The sequence below is a fragment of the Cyrtonyx montezumae genome, unplaced genomic scaffold, assembly GCF_038088225.1.
Source record: "Cyrtonyx montezumae isolate F1298 unplaced genomic scaffold, pur_monq_1.0 scaffold_3, whole genome shotgun sequence".
Classification (NCBI taxonomy): Eukaryota; Metazoa; Chordata; class Aves; order Galliformes; family Odontophoridae; genus Cyrtonyx; species Cyrtonyx montezumae.
In genome coordinates, this window is record NW_027072034.1 from 125394436 (window position 1) to 125409907 (window position 15472).

Sequence of the window (15472 nt, forward strand, 5' to 3'; positions counted from 1 at the left end):
CTTGTCTGTAAAAGTAGTAAGCACACAAGAAAGTGGACAATCTTACCCCAGAATTTCAACTGACAGAGAAGGCAAGGGATTCAAAACAATCACAAATGTACTACATCATCACCCATCCAAGTAAAGTTTTCACCAAAGCCAACCTTCATTTAATAAAAATAAAAAATAAAAAAAATAGAAGGCAGTGAGGTTCTGTGAAGTGCTTTCTCAGCATCAAGCAGGGTACTGACTGCTAAGGTATTTGACACTCATTTGATGGATGAAAAGGAAAATTACATGTCAGTAATTCCTGCTGTCATAGTCCTCAATACCTAACCCTGTGCCAGAGTATTTCAAGGACAAACATGATGGTTCCTTCTACTAGTAAATAAGGAGGCAAAAGATCAGTCAATAAATTCATGGATCTGAAAGTCTCTGGTGAATTCCTTCCTTTACACAACCATATACAAAGGAGTTTAATATAACACCAGAAACAAGAGAGGAAGAAGGAATATATAGTTACAGTATGGCCTCTGAAAGGAGTAAGATGTATGATAAATGGCAGGTCTAAAAAGAGCAAATTGGCAGTGCATAATTTTTCATTTTAATTTCTCCTTTCTCTGATCCTAAAAAAGCAGAAGCACCTTTCACAAAGGTGGGGTTTTCTTTTTTGGACAAGTCAGAGGATCTCACACCTCAAGAACTTTATAGTCAGCTGCTACTCCTTTTTATGGCATGAAGAGATAACCAAAAAGTTATACAATATGCCTCCAACACAGAAACCTCATCTCTGAATTTTAAAGCCACGAAACAGCAACAGTCAAGACACTCTTAAAGACATGGTTAATTGATTAAGCAATATTCTCTAATCATTGGGGAAAACATCTTGCAGTGCAAACTTTCTTTATAAAACAGTCTTGACAACACAAAAACAATGTTTTAAAATTCAAAGACCTTGAAGAATGAGACTTTAGAATAAGATTTTGAAACAGTTGAGAAAAAAATTTCAAAAACCACTTCATTTAGGGGTACAGACAAGGTAAAAGGCTGAAATGGGAAGACTATTGCAAATGACTAATGACTAGGCAGTAGCAATACATCTCTTAGAAAATTGAAGGTACCTTCACCTTCAAGAAGTAAAAAGAAACATGCTGGGATTTTTTAGCTGAGGGAAGGAAGACTTTCTAGTTTTGACTTGAATTAACGTAAATTTTAAGAAGGACATTAAGACCCATGGTGAAATCATGAAATATCTCAGTACAGAAAGCTCACCTTTCTGTTTTGAAACTAGCAAAATTTTGTCCACTTCTTCAGGATAGTTCCGATGTACCTTACATTAACTGCACCAGATAACAGAAGCCTGTGTCAGAATGACCCTTCTCATTCTGTTCTTGAAACTGTTTACCCAAAATTTTAACACAATGTAAGAATGAAAAGAGTTTATTAGAAATTAGACTTCCCTTCTCATTATGATTACATATCCCAGTGAAGTATGTAAATGCTTGAGGACATTTCCGGAAGGCTCAATAAGGTGTAATAACTCATTCCATACCAACTCATTGGTAATTCTGCTATCTAATTATCTATCCTCTGATAAAAGAAGAGTTAATAAAACAATTGAGGGAAAAACAATAAAACTAAAAACCTTACAGAAAGAATCATTTAAGCAAGATAAAGAATGTAGAGAAGAAGAAAACGACACCAAAACCACAAATTTCACATAAGAAGCATGCTACAAAAATTACTTAGCTTCACTAAAGAGTTGCATCTTTAGACAAGTAGCAGCAAAATATTAGGAGCTATTAGTATTAGGACATTTCAACAGTAAAAACTTACGTGTCTTTGGCCTATAAGCCTCCTACAATTTAGTTAGAAAGCTGTTGATATTTACTTCAGATGTATCTATACTGTCCAGGTTGCATTCCTAAACAAAAGCCCTTTTTGGGGCTTGTAGGCTTCAGTGAAAATATGACAAATAATCTCTAATAAACAGAAATGAAATTGAATTTGACATTTCAGTTTATGGGCTTCTTTAAGAAAGTTCCAAGAGTAAAATTTCCAAACTGCAAGTCAAAAAAAATGAACTAGCTTTTCCCGCTGATTTGAAAGGAAAAGCATTTTGGCATAGCACTCTCCATTTTCTGTAAGCAAAGAGCTCTATTATCATACACCACAGCATCTTTTATTTTTATTTCACAAGTATGAATAACTGCTGACAAAACATGAACTAGAATGTTGGAATACTGTTCTGTTTAGTCAATATTATAGAAAACAAGCTTCGTAGTTCTTTTTGCAACTGAACTATGAAGCTTGTATCCTTCATTTTTGGAAAAAAAAGAAAAAAAAATAAGTTGCTTGGAACAGCTTTTCATTTTATAAACTCTCATTTTTTGTTTGTTCAACTTAATAAAAGTTTGTATGACCTAAACAGCAAATTCACTTTTATATCAGCTACAAAAACATCCAGCGAGCCAAATTCCAGTTACAGTAGATTTTGCTTCCTCTTCTTACAATCTGTTTAAGGCTGAAAGGCCAGAATATTGATTTCTGCAAAAGAATGCAGCATATTTAAATGTTTAACTCAACAAGTATTTCATCTTAGAACCATTTTTCTAATTACTTATTATGTCAGTATGGGTTTTTTGTTTGATTGTTTTGTTGTTTTTTTTACATCAAAGGTCAAGATAACCAAACTTATGAAAAGTTTATTTCTACCTTCTTTTTAATATGGGGGAAAAAAAAACAGTATTTTTTCAGGTACAGAATATTACTTGAGCTAATTCTAATTTATGCAGCATGTGTCTGATTTCCAAGTCTAACAGTCATACCTTGTTCAACCTATTCGTTTTGCCTGTATCCTGATAATATACAAGGACTTCAAATGATGGGCATGTCATTTACATAACAGTGAATATTACATTCATTCAACAGAAATCTCAAGAAAATATTCTACATTCCATATGACTTCTAAAACAGTTATTCTGCATTTGTTCAAGTGATTATGTGAAGAACAAATGATGGATGATTTGAAGATAAAATTTAGTGTATAAACATTGTCATCTGCGACATTTCACTATGCTAATAGCATAAAGGACTGCCAGATTCCATTGCATTCATAATTAGAATGATTACATTGTAATTCGGGATGTGTTTTTCATAAAGATTAAGAGAATGAGTTTTAATACAGCCAAAGAAAGTCAGGTCAACTAAGTTTACCTATACAAGACAGATGTCAGTTCAGATGAAGATTTATTTTCCTGTTTCCTACTTACACCTACAAGAAAATATTAAAATACTGCAAAGTATTTGAACTGCACAAAAAGCATATATAAACAAGATCACCCATCTACAACAAGGGTAAACTTAAAGAGAGAAGAACAGAATATTCTAAGAAAATATATTTCCAATTTCACAGTATGTTTTAGCCAAACATATATTATACATTTTTGTTCTGGTTTAAACTCAACATTCTGTCTATTCTCAAAAACCATCCACATTAAATCATAACTGCTTTAATCCAAAATGTTTCTCGGCAAAGAGACGAGAGTTATTTTAACACTGGGTTATGGGAGACATGACCTTACTTCTTTTGTAATAAATTGCAGATTACACTTTTGGAATGCTTTCAAATTATTTCACACCTTGTGATTTTGCTTTATTGGACATCTGATACTTTCATGCATCATTTCTTATTTTTCAGCAGTCCCTGTCTATAACAGGAGCAGGAGTATACCAGGAGAGAAACCGTGCAGTGGAGTTTCAGTATTAACAAAATAAAACAAACATACCATGTTCCATCCTGGGTAGAGGTAGTCTGTCCCGATAAATTCAAAATAGTGAGCAAAACCCTCTTTCAACCACACATCCTCCCACCAAACTGGAGTCACAAGGTCACCAAACCACTGCAAAGAAAGTTTAGATAAAAAAACTTTCAGAAAATCGTGTTTGCATATAACTCACTTCTACAGAGAAGGTTCTTCATAGGTTTCAATAAAAGCAGTAGTTTATATTTGCCATTCAGAGGACAAGCAGATTTTTTTTAATATACTGTTGTTATTACTACTATGAATTAAACCTTTTTACAGAATGTACATAATTTACTTCAATATAATATTTGAAAAGAACTAGTAAGGGAAAAGAAGCACTGAGGATAGTGTGCATGCTGTTACTTTACTTATCTAAAGTAGATGCTCACCTCAGTTTAAGGAACTAACCCACACAAAGAGAGAATAATGTTCCTAGATCAAGTAAGCTGATTCAACACCCGGAAATTTCATTATGTATTGGATAAATATATAAAAACTGGAACCATAACCTCCCTATTTGAGGTTCTAAATTTTAGCACTGCTTTCTCTGTAAGGTCTGCCCGTTAACGTTTACAACACTATTGATATTCATTGGCCAGTTTCCTAAGGAAAGCCATTTTATGCAACCCTCTCTGTGGGTAAGCCTCAGCCGTCTCAAAACAAAGAGTTCAGCTGAGGTGTAGCCACAAACCCAGCATGGCAGAGGACACAGATGTCATAAGGATTTTAGTCAGAGATAGGGTGATCACTGGGAATAGGGATGGGAACAAAAAAAAAAAGCAGGAAATCAGGCTTCATCAATTCTACTGCTCACAAATCACTCTGTATAAATGATTGTAATGACTCTGGGCAAACTGGAATATCTTAACACAAGTGACAAGAGCAGAAACACACACACTTATAATGGAAAGCTATTTCACAGACTCTCTAAAATCTTTCACCAAAAAGTAAACTTCTGTTCCTGGAAACAAACTTATTTTTAAATGTTATAAGAAGGGAGTAATTAATAATCAACAGAGATAATTTTGAGCTTATTTGTAGCTTTAAGTTGATAATAAACAGAAAGAGAGCAGAAAAGTATTCCAGAGGGAGGCAACATGTCTGAGGGCAGGCACTGCTGCTGACACTTGTGACAGAAGAAAAAGAAGGAACATGGGGTTGGCCAAATAAGCAGTTTCTTTTCATGATGATTGGCACATCTGAAGGTTTTGTCCCACATCTCAACGAAAGATCTTGCTTCTGTACACATCTTTGTTGAGGGAGAATAGTGCCCAGGGAGGATCAGTGTCATGACTACAATCCTTCATGAAATGAACACACACAGGAGCTCCAAAGAACAGACCACAGAAACAGAGATTATCAGACTGCCACACGACGTTCAGTAAATAGGATTTGAAGGAAAAATAAAGCGAAATGTGAAAATGAATGTCACTGGCAAGGAACTGAAGAATTTCAGGATAAAAGATAGGGTTGACAAAAGTCATATTCACATGGTAAGTGAAACAAACTTAATGGACAGTTGAACGTAACACAGTTAAAGGTTATTAAATTATTTCTCTACAGGACCAAACGAGATAGAAATTCAACTTAAGAATTTTATCTGTAAAGGACTACTGAAAATGTGTTTATGTATACAATGCACAATTTCAAAAGTTAAAGTAACGTTACCAGAGTAGTATGAAAATTATTCTAGAATACATCATCTAAATGATTTCTAATGCTAGAATGGTTAAACAGAACATCACAGTGTTTATGTCTTGAATTACCAGAAAACTGCTGAAGAGATTAGAAACCAGTAACAGTCAGGGTATACTATGACTATTAAGAGAGATTTAAACAAGAGAAGTTATTAAGTCCATAATACAATTCTTGCAAGTAAAAACAAATTATAAAATTATTTGTTCAACAGTGAAGTATTTTAAAGTTAGATATAAATAAACTTAGGAAGAAACCCAACTTTGGCATCTTAGCTGAAAAGTAGAAAATAAGAATTCTGCTGCATTCCCAATGCTTGATGTCACAATCAAGCATTTCCTTTATTCTTCTGGGAAGTTACCACGCTTAGTAATGATACAATTGAAAGTTTTCATTTAATCATCCATCTAAAGAAAAATCATTTAACAGGTATTAAAATAGTATACGATACCAGAATGAAAACATAACAAATTTGCCTAACTAGTCTTGAAAATCATTGAGAATATTACTTAGAGAATAGACTCAGAGATCACAATTAATGAAGACCAATATTCAAGCAGAATTGTACAATTATCTTCCTAGGTGTTACACATCTGAAAGGGAAATGTTAAGTGAAGTGTTTCATTTAAGTAATTGCTCATTTATTTATTTATTTGAATGTTTGAAGAGGGACACTATTTGACCTGAGTGATGATGACTATTTCTTTTCATTTTTGAAAAGAAAAATGAAGTGTATTGATTACATAAATTGCTCATTTCCCTCAGCTACTGTGTTCATCCTGACATAAAAGACACTAATCTTCATTATAGAAAAGGTACTCCTTCCCATGCATTTTACTAAAACAAAAAAAAAAAAAAAGAAAAAAAAAAAGGTGGCTTCAGGTTTTTTAATTTTCCTTCTGCAACGCAAGTTTTGTGCTTGGGAAAGGGAGGATGGGGTGTGGAGAACTAACAAAAAATTATGGTGATTGAATTCAAACAACTTTTTCTTCAAAGGCTGTAGGTGGGGTTGATCTATGATATGCAAATAAAATGCATTGCTACTTTAACAGAATTATTTTAATAAATTATGGTAATTATTTAGAGCTATTAAGATGCTATAAATATACGTGTATTGAGTAATACATCATTTGTGTTCTGGGGCTCAGAGGGAAGACTTTAATGCTGAAATATTCCACCTTCTGCCAATTATTAATTTTTTAATTAAATACTTGAAGTGTTCTAAAACATTCAAGCTGTAATATCAAGCACTACTAGCCTAAAAATAATCAAACTAAAGCTAGCTGCATTAAATATGTCCTTCCTAAAACTTGTAACTAAAATAACAATCTAGTCAAGCATTGCAAAGTCACCTGTAAAGAAATCTGGCATAAAATTCTTTCTTTCATGCTTTGCACGCATACTTTGACAACCACAGAATTTCTTAATCATTCTGCAATGATGCCTCTCTGTACTTCACTTCACAACCAAATGCACATAAAACGCTCAATAGGTTTGGGAATTCCAATTTTAAACAGTCACATTAACAATCCCAATTCTTAATATTTATCCAGTTCTTTGAATCTCGGGTATACCATTAGTAAAACAATTGCTTTGTTACTCTAAAGGACAAAGGTCTCATATGGGACAGTTTTATACTGTACTAAGATATTTAAACTCAACTTGGAGACATACAGAGTATATCAAGGGACAACAATACTTATTATACTTATTTCTAGAAATAAATAAGTAAATTATTTCCTCTTACTTGAAATCTTCAAAAAATATATTAAATCTAGAGATGTGGAATGCCAGTAGAGATTTTCATTAGTCTCTGTTTTTCAACATGTAAAAAGGAGTGAAGCAATATTCCTGTACCACAAAAGTTTAGAAACTTGGCTATGCACTAGAGAACAAAAAATAAATTGAATAATTAACAATTAAATAGCAGAGCCAAGAGATCTTGGATCCAATCTGGCCTAAGTTCAATATACTTTCAGCTAAGGTAATATCACTTATACTCCTGTTCTATGCGAGCCAGAGTTATAGTTTGCTTCAAGAAACTGCAGTAGAAAAAATATATATACTGTCTTGGCAACATCAGTGTTCTGTGGCATGTATTTTTGGAAGGTTTCTTCCTTTAAAGTTTATTTGCAAATGAATGATCCATATTCTCTGTAACTCAATCGTTCATCTAAAAGTGTAGAAATAGTACTTATACCCTTTGAGTATTAACTATTGTGTCAATTTATCCAGTAAAGTAGCTGAGCAAGGCCTTGATATGCACGGTACGAAAACAGAAACTGCAGCAACAAAAACAGAGGAAGATACTTCTAATTAAGTGAACATTACAGGAAGTAATACGAGAACAGACGACAAGTAAGCTTCTCATTTGCACTTTTAAGGTCACTTAAGAGCACATAGCTACCATAAAATGAACTCAAATAAAGCTTTCACCAACTTTAATATCTCCTGATATTCCCAAAGCAATGTAAGAGAGGCTCAACAAGAATCAGTTTCAATGAAAATCAAACAAATAAGCTTGGCAAGGTATTGACATTATAATTGCCCACATACGATGCATAAATTGCTCTGGAAGGAGAGGAAATTATTTCAGCAGTGCAAAGCATAACTGGAAAAAGGAAGACTTATGCAGAATGCAAGGAAAAGGTTATAAATTGTTGGATTTAATCAGTTAAAGAAAAGGTTGAGGGAATCAGCAGAAACCCTGCAATCAGGAACACTGAACCCAGCACTAGAAAAAAAACACTATATGGAAGAATGTAATGCTAACTAGAGTTGGGATTTGATGACCTAATATGTATTTTCCACACCTGATTCCTAAGGCACTGTGATTTTTCTAGCTGAACAGTGTGCTACCCTATTTTACTGCACAATAAAGAGCATATAACAAAATAAGATGATCACACTGAGAACAAACCAGCAATAACTTTCAATTAAAATGTCATGTTTTAGTTGAGGATTTAATATTCATCTGCAGATTTAATGTGAAACATGAATATGAACCAAGCATTATTATTTCCAGGTTCATCTACCGTAACTCCATTATGAAGGCTCCCTTTTATATGGTTCTTTTTATTTGCAGAAAGTGTTAAGAATATGCACTGCATTTTAAAGAACACTGTGTAAAGTCACAGATGTAAGCCATGCTGATTACACAGTTGGATTTTAACCTGAAGGCTATGATTATGCCTGCTATGAGTTTAAGAAAGGGTTTACTGGCCCTCTAGCACATTCCTTCAATAACATTTGCATTCAACCCAGTATTACTAAACATTTGTAATGTGTTTAGTTGGAGATAAGATGGAAGAAATGTGATACAAATTGTAATATAGATTTATTACGAAGGGTTTTTTATTTTTTATAAAAAGGTTTCTAATCCATATAAAGACTCAATTGTCCATCATGAGTGAGTGAACAAAGGGTTAATAACAAATTTAAAAAAAAAGGAAAAGGGAAGTGTGTGTGTATGTGAGAGGAGTAAGACTATCAAATTGATTTTAGTCAAAGCATTTTTTGACATGAACATGCAATTTAGTGCAACTCTGCTATAGCTCTGTAATAAATTCTTTTCTATAGTTATTTATGTTTAAAATCTATCAAACACCACAAAAATACATAGGTCAAGATCATACAGAAGATAAAATTAGTAACAAAGAACTTGCTTATTTTTTATCCTTATTCTGACTTCCTTGTTTTTGCATTCTAGCTACGTATCTCACAGATCCTTGTATTATTTGGACTACACTCATAATAAAAGTTACAACTGTTAGTGCAAATTCATTTCAGTTTTGAAAAGGAATTCATGGTTTCTGATATATAGTATTTATATCTGAACACTTCTAATACCTGATGACACAGCTCATGTACAATGACCATGGTGACATCCAGCAGGTATGATATAGAAGAAATGCTTGGATCCAGTAGTATCCTTTGTTCCACAAAAACACTCAGTCCCCAGTTCTCCATAGCAGCATAGGGATGTTTAGGCACAGCTAACAGATCTGAAAATAAAGAAAAAATACATTAACGTCCTGTGAAAGTTATTTTGCTGAAGAGCTTTTATAGACAAAGCCTTAAGCTATTATTAAAAACATTTTAAATAACAAATGTAAAAATAGGACTGTTCATTTCAGCTTTCTAGCATTTCTACTTAGGAAATGTTAATAAAATAATAATGTAAGAACAAAAATTGCTATCTGTTAATTATTGTTATTTCTGCAACAGTATTTGGTATTTTTAATTGAAGTCATCTATACAGAATATAGATTTTAAAATACCTTGATGCTGATTTACTGCTGAGCTTGATGCTACTTTTCATGTTTACTACACCATGATCAAAGCAGTAACACAGATTTTAACAAAAATATTGTTTACCTTTTCATTACAGAGACTCTTGTATGAACATCTTACAAGTCAAACTATACAAAAGGATTTACATAAGGGGTGAGAACTGAAGAAATCCTGTTTCATAACAACCAGAAAGTTCACAGATGGTTCAGAATCCCCTTGCAAAAACAAGGCATCTTTTAGTACACAGTATTGCTAGCAGCCCTTCTGAGGTTGGAGCTGCTGACAGCCCTGTTTCAGCTCCACAGGCTGGAATAATGGTTCTGCATGCAATCAAAGATGAAATACTTTGGCTTAATATCCAGTAAGAGATAAAGAGGACCTTCCCATCATCTTCATACTGTCTATCTTATTAAAAAAAAAAAAAAAAATAGAACGACAGGAAGTTACTCTCAGTGCCAAGAGGTTCAAGAAGACAATATTACCCATGGCTATCCAGGTGCTAGTAAAATCTTACAGAAGGTGGCTGAGAAGAAACTCAAACTGACCAGTCTGGAAATAAAACAGTAAATTTACATAAGGAATAAACAAATACACAGTACTGCTCCATTGCAAAAATATCTGAAAGAGCCTAGGAGCAGCTTGTAAGTCTACAAGAAGCTCAGTGCAACCTGTGTACAAACCAGCTAGAAATTTGGAAGCTATACTGTCACATCAGCATGGTGCTCTCTTCCAGTTGAATTAATTAGCCTGGCTTCTTAATTAATTAGCCTGGCTGTTGTACTCCTCTCATTTGGCTATGTTACTTCTGGTTGTAAAGTATGTTCATTCATAATCAGCGTAAGCAGATTTAGGTGGTACTACACTGGGTGGGATGAATGGTGTCTGGATTGACTTCTCCCAAAGAAGAAAAATTCAGACTTGCTTATAGACAGCAATTCTATTACAGCACACACATCTCCTACATCTTCCTGATCACTGATACACGAGGTAGGGTTAGCTTGGAGAACAACCTGACAGCAGTAACTCTACTTCAGGATTCACAGAAAGCAGCCACAGAACTATAAGGAGCAAATAAAGAACTCATACATATTTCAGTACCTGTCAAAAGGGGAATAGAAAAAAAAATTTTGCAATTAGTAAAAAAAAAAAAACCAAAACCAAACAAACAAAAACAAGCAAAAAAAAAAAAAATCAAGCAAAAATCCAAAGCATGGTGATCAAGAGAAGACTGCCAGTTAATTCAAAATTACATGCTTTAATTTTCTTCTTCAGTTGAAGCTTGCATCATACTACTCTTATAGAATAACTGCAATTTATTATTACTAACATGAAAAATTCCTGTCTGCCATACAAAAGAAGGATGAGCATTATAAGAAGACACAAAGGCTACAAGGTGAAACCACTGAACTTAATGGGAAATATTCATTAAATTTAAACAGTGATCTTTCCTATTCTTAGCTCCGTAAAGAAAGCCATGACTTTTCCTGCAGTGACTAAACTTTCATTTAAAGAAGTATCTTCAGAAGAAAACAGCAAGACTGATTCTAATTTACACCAAGTTTTCAACAACTCCTTTCAAATCAGCAAAGCGACACCAAAATAAAGCTACCACAAAAGAAAAACGATTTCATACTTGTACTGATTGTTTTGTTTCTTTTCTCTCTTTTGCATTCATTTGAAGTTCCTGGTCTTCCCTCTCAGCCATAACAGACACATTTTGTTAGTGTCTGTCAATAATAAAATGAAATAACTCTGTGGCACTGGGAAACTGAGGTATCGCGCTGTTCAGAAAAGGAGTTCATCCCCACCTAAATACCAAGGCATTTATTTATCTTGTTAGAGACTATTTCAGTATTTGTTTCATTGGTATTGGTCTGCTGGCTTAGATGGATGCTTGCTAGCATTGACATACCAGTAAAACCCTCCAGTCTGACGGATGGCTAGCTGCCCTCCAGGCAGACAACAGAAGAGAAATATTCTATATCTCCTTCCTCCTGCACAGTGCTATTGCTCTGCAAGCCTTGACATTCCTTTCACACATCAGCTAATGCACTGTAATGCCAAGAAGACAACTTTCTTAATCTCCAACAACTGACAAAATGGACTCAAATATACTTGTTACTACAGCATGATAATTCCTTTTCTTCTCATTGTCCACGTCTAAAATGAGAATCTCCATTCTACGTGTTAAGTTAGAAACAAAATTTTTCAGAAGTCAATCTTGACTGCTGCTCAGATTTCTATCACCTTTAAGCAAAAACAATAATTTTGATCCAAGACATAATTAGTAATTACTAAAAAAAAGTAGTAAAAAATATTTGATTTCAGAGGAACAATGTTTGATGTTCCAAGTCTTGTCAAAGGAATTTGTATTTCTCTCTGCCTACCACACTACTGAAGAACTGAGGAAGGATTCTAATGATCCTTGAGGTGACACCCACTGTGGTTTTAAGGTAATTTTTGAGGAGCAAGATACAAAAGGAGGGGTGATGATGAACATTTTGATATAAATATTATTCACACATTGTATTGCTCAAAAGCATTCTATACCAACTGCAAAAATGTGAACTACTGAATGTACAACAGCTTGTGCACATGCTGCATCCAGTTATTCTGCACACTATTTAATTAAATTCTTTGTAAAGCACTTGTGAATGTTTGATTATGTAGATATTGCAGAGGAAATAGAAGTGCTTGTTATTGCTTTCAGAGAATAATATCCTCATACATCATAAAAGCGTTACTTGAGATTTCCTGATACAGCAGTGCAGAGTCCTGTGTACCACTGGAGTAATAGAAGGCTTCCACCTCTTGGCTTTCATGGAGTTTAAATTCATGACTCTGAAGTAAAATCTTAACAGCTAAAATAAAATAACCACAAAAGCCATCCAGAGACATCGGAACGTCACATTAATGTATGTAAGTGGTACAATTACTCACATTCAAATTATTGAAATACATACGGATTTTCTGAAATATGCTCCTGTACGAAACTCATTTTTCAGCATTTCAGGTTACAAGAACTGTAAACAGCTCAGCAGCTCCTTTTACATCCAAACATTCAATTAAGGCATCATAACTATGTGAGTTTAAATCAAAATATAATTGTCTAACATTATTAGCAAGTATCATCATAGTGCAAAATAGAAATTACCAATTCATCACCTAACTTGGTTACAAAGAAAATCCACTTTCAACATGACTACCTATTAATTTAGTATTAGTGTAATTTGAAGAAATGATGCTGTTTTTTCCCTTTTTCTACTCTTTTACAGTATTAAATTACTTAGCTTTAACATTAAATTAGAACTGAATATGCAAATCAAGATCTCAGAGTACCCTGAACTTCTGACACATTTACATAATAAAATTAGGAAGCATACAGAGATTAACTGTTCATTTAGTGAACTCCATAATTTTCCTTTCTAATTCTCATACTTATTTAAAAAATTATACTAAAACACATCTGAATTTACATACTTGCCTCTCAGAACATTGTTTTCACACCTTTCCTCAAGATATCAGACAGAATTCTTGACACTAGGCATTACATTTTTCTGATAGTGACTTAAGGGAATGTTTGTCTAATATCAGGCAATTTTAACCTTGACAGATGAAAATCTCAAGTATGTTTTTGCCCTTTCATAATTCTGCATAATGCAATCAACAGATTTATTAAATCTCCCTAAAGGTCTTCTGCAAATGAATGCTGTTGAACAAAAATACGAACTATTTAGTAAAAGTTTATATTTATGCCACTCAGATTCCTTAGTCAAAGGCATTTCTTTTATTAATAGTAAGTAGAATGTGCTTTTCTGAAACAGAATACTATTCAATGATCTAAGGAAATTCAGTGCTTTTAAGGAAAAAGCCAACTACCAGAAGTAACAGTATGGGTTAAAAATCATTACACCAAACAGTAGATAGCGTAAAGAAATACACAAATCGGTGACTCAGAAAGAACTACTGATAATAGCTCTCATAAGAAATGAGAAAATTCACTACTCAAAAGCTTTCTTTTCTGTATTGTTTTCTTGGTATACGACAGAAATTTGTACCAGAGAAAGAAGGTTTTCCTTATATACGTTCTCTAAAGACCTTTTAAAGGAGTGAAAGTAAAAAAAAAAAAAGAGCCATTCCAGGCCTAGACAAAATCTCTCCGAAGGCAGTAGGAGGGTCTCCGTCTGACTTCAACTGCAGAACAAAGCACAACTAATGGATTCCAATGTGTACTTCAAGACACTTTAAGGAGACTGATTTGAGGATATGCTAAGTATATGTTTCCTGAAAACTAGACCACTTTCATTATGCACTTTGAGCACTTAGGAGCTGGATACCTTAAACAAGCTGTCTTTTTATTTTTGTTTAAATTACTACTTAATAGTATTCCAATACTTTCTCTCTGTAGGTGAATTATTCAAATACACAGAAGTTGCAGACCACCTGGATGACAGGTGACATGGGAACTTTTTAAGCAACACTTTGGTATGCCCAAATGTTTTTCCTGGCACTGATTTTATCTACAGGGCTGCAGCACTGATGCCCTTCTGCAAGCATGACACTTACCAGGTGGATGTGAGCCCGCAGAGTTAATGCAAAGGTCTAAATATGTTTGCCATTATTTCAGTCAAATCAAATGGCTTGTTGTAGACCCTGAGGAGAAATCACTGACACACAGCAGTTTATTGCTGGTATTTTTATTGCTTCATACTGTTGTACAAAGTATTACTTAATGTTAAGTGACATAAACAAAGGATGGATTTCCAGAGTGGTTGATGTGAATAGCGGATGGTTAATAAAAAGTGAATACCAAAGGTTCCAAGAGGGAAAAATTAAGTGGGAGAGAAGGGAAGAATAAGCAGAAATATAAAAAGAAAACTGCTATTTCTCAAGCAATGGAGCCTTGACTCTGTTTGATGGCTGGTATACGGTTCAAGAAAATAAAATAGAAACTCGTTGATTTTATTTGACATGCATATTATTAAATTGCTTTCAATTTTCATAATCTCAATCTATAGATCATTGCTTTGTTATTTCAAAGTGTATCAAATGGTTCAATGTTGAAATGAAATATGAATGCAATAGCCCATTGAGGCTGAATTATGTATCATCTTGGTTGTATCGATCTCTACATGAACGGTGCCTTTCGTCTAAATAATACCTAGACAGATCATTATGAATTGCTGCACAATAACAAACAAGAACAAAATATATATATATATTTAACGAAGTTTCTAGTAAGGAACAAAACAACATCTTATATAAACCTTTATTTTTTTTTCTCCTCTTCTCAGCCCTCAGCCAGATGTGGACATACTAAACTCCCCTCATACATACACTGGAAAAAAAGGGTTAAAGAGAACTAAGAGACAGAAACAAACTCAGTAACTCAGTGTTCTGTTTCTCTAAGTCACTGTTCTAGGTACATAACATATACTACATATGAAAAAACACATTCCTATTCTCAACACCAGAATATTTGGAAAGAGAGAGGAAAAAAAAAAGACAGACTTCTGTTGCCTTCATAAATACTATTTCTAACGTAAATACTAAAAGCATTGACATGATGGAAAATTGCCAACAGCCATTTTCCTAACACCACAGTTAATAGAGCATGAGAACTCTATAGCTGAAAACAACACACTGCTGATTACTGAACACTTACAGTATGAATACTGCTGCAAAGAAAATGATCAAAT

The 15472-nt window shown here is 33.7% G+C and overlaps 1 protein-coding gene across 1 annotated transcript in view; it reads right to left on the bottom strand.

The window, feature by feature from the left end:
* Window positions 1-15472, bottom strand: part of TRHDE (thyrotropin releasing hormone degrading enzyme) — a 207013-nt gene that overhangs the window by 115399 nt on the left and 76142 nt on the right. Inside the window, exons 4-5 of the mRNA XM_065741352.1 lie at window positions 9330-9484; window positions 3768-3881 (exon numbers count right to left, since the gene is read on the bottom strand). Coding sequence (XP_065597424.1) covers window positions 3768-3881; window positions 9330-9484 — 269 coding nt within the window. The remainder of the gene's footprint in view (window positions 1-3767; window positions 3882-9329; window positions 9485-15472) is intronic.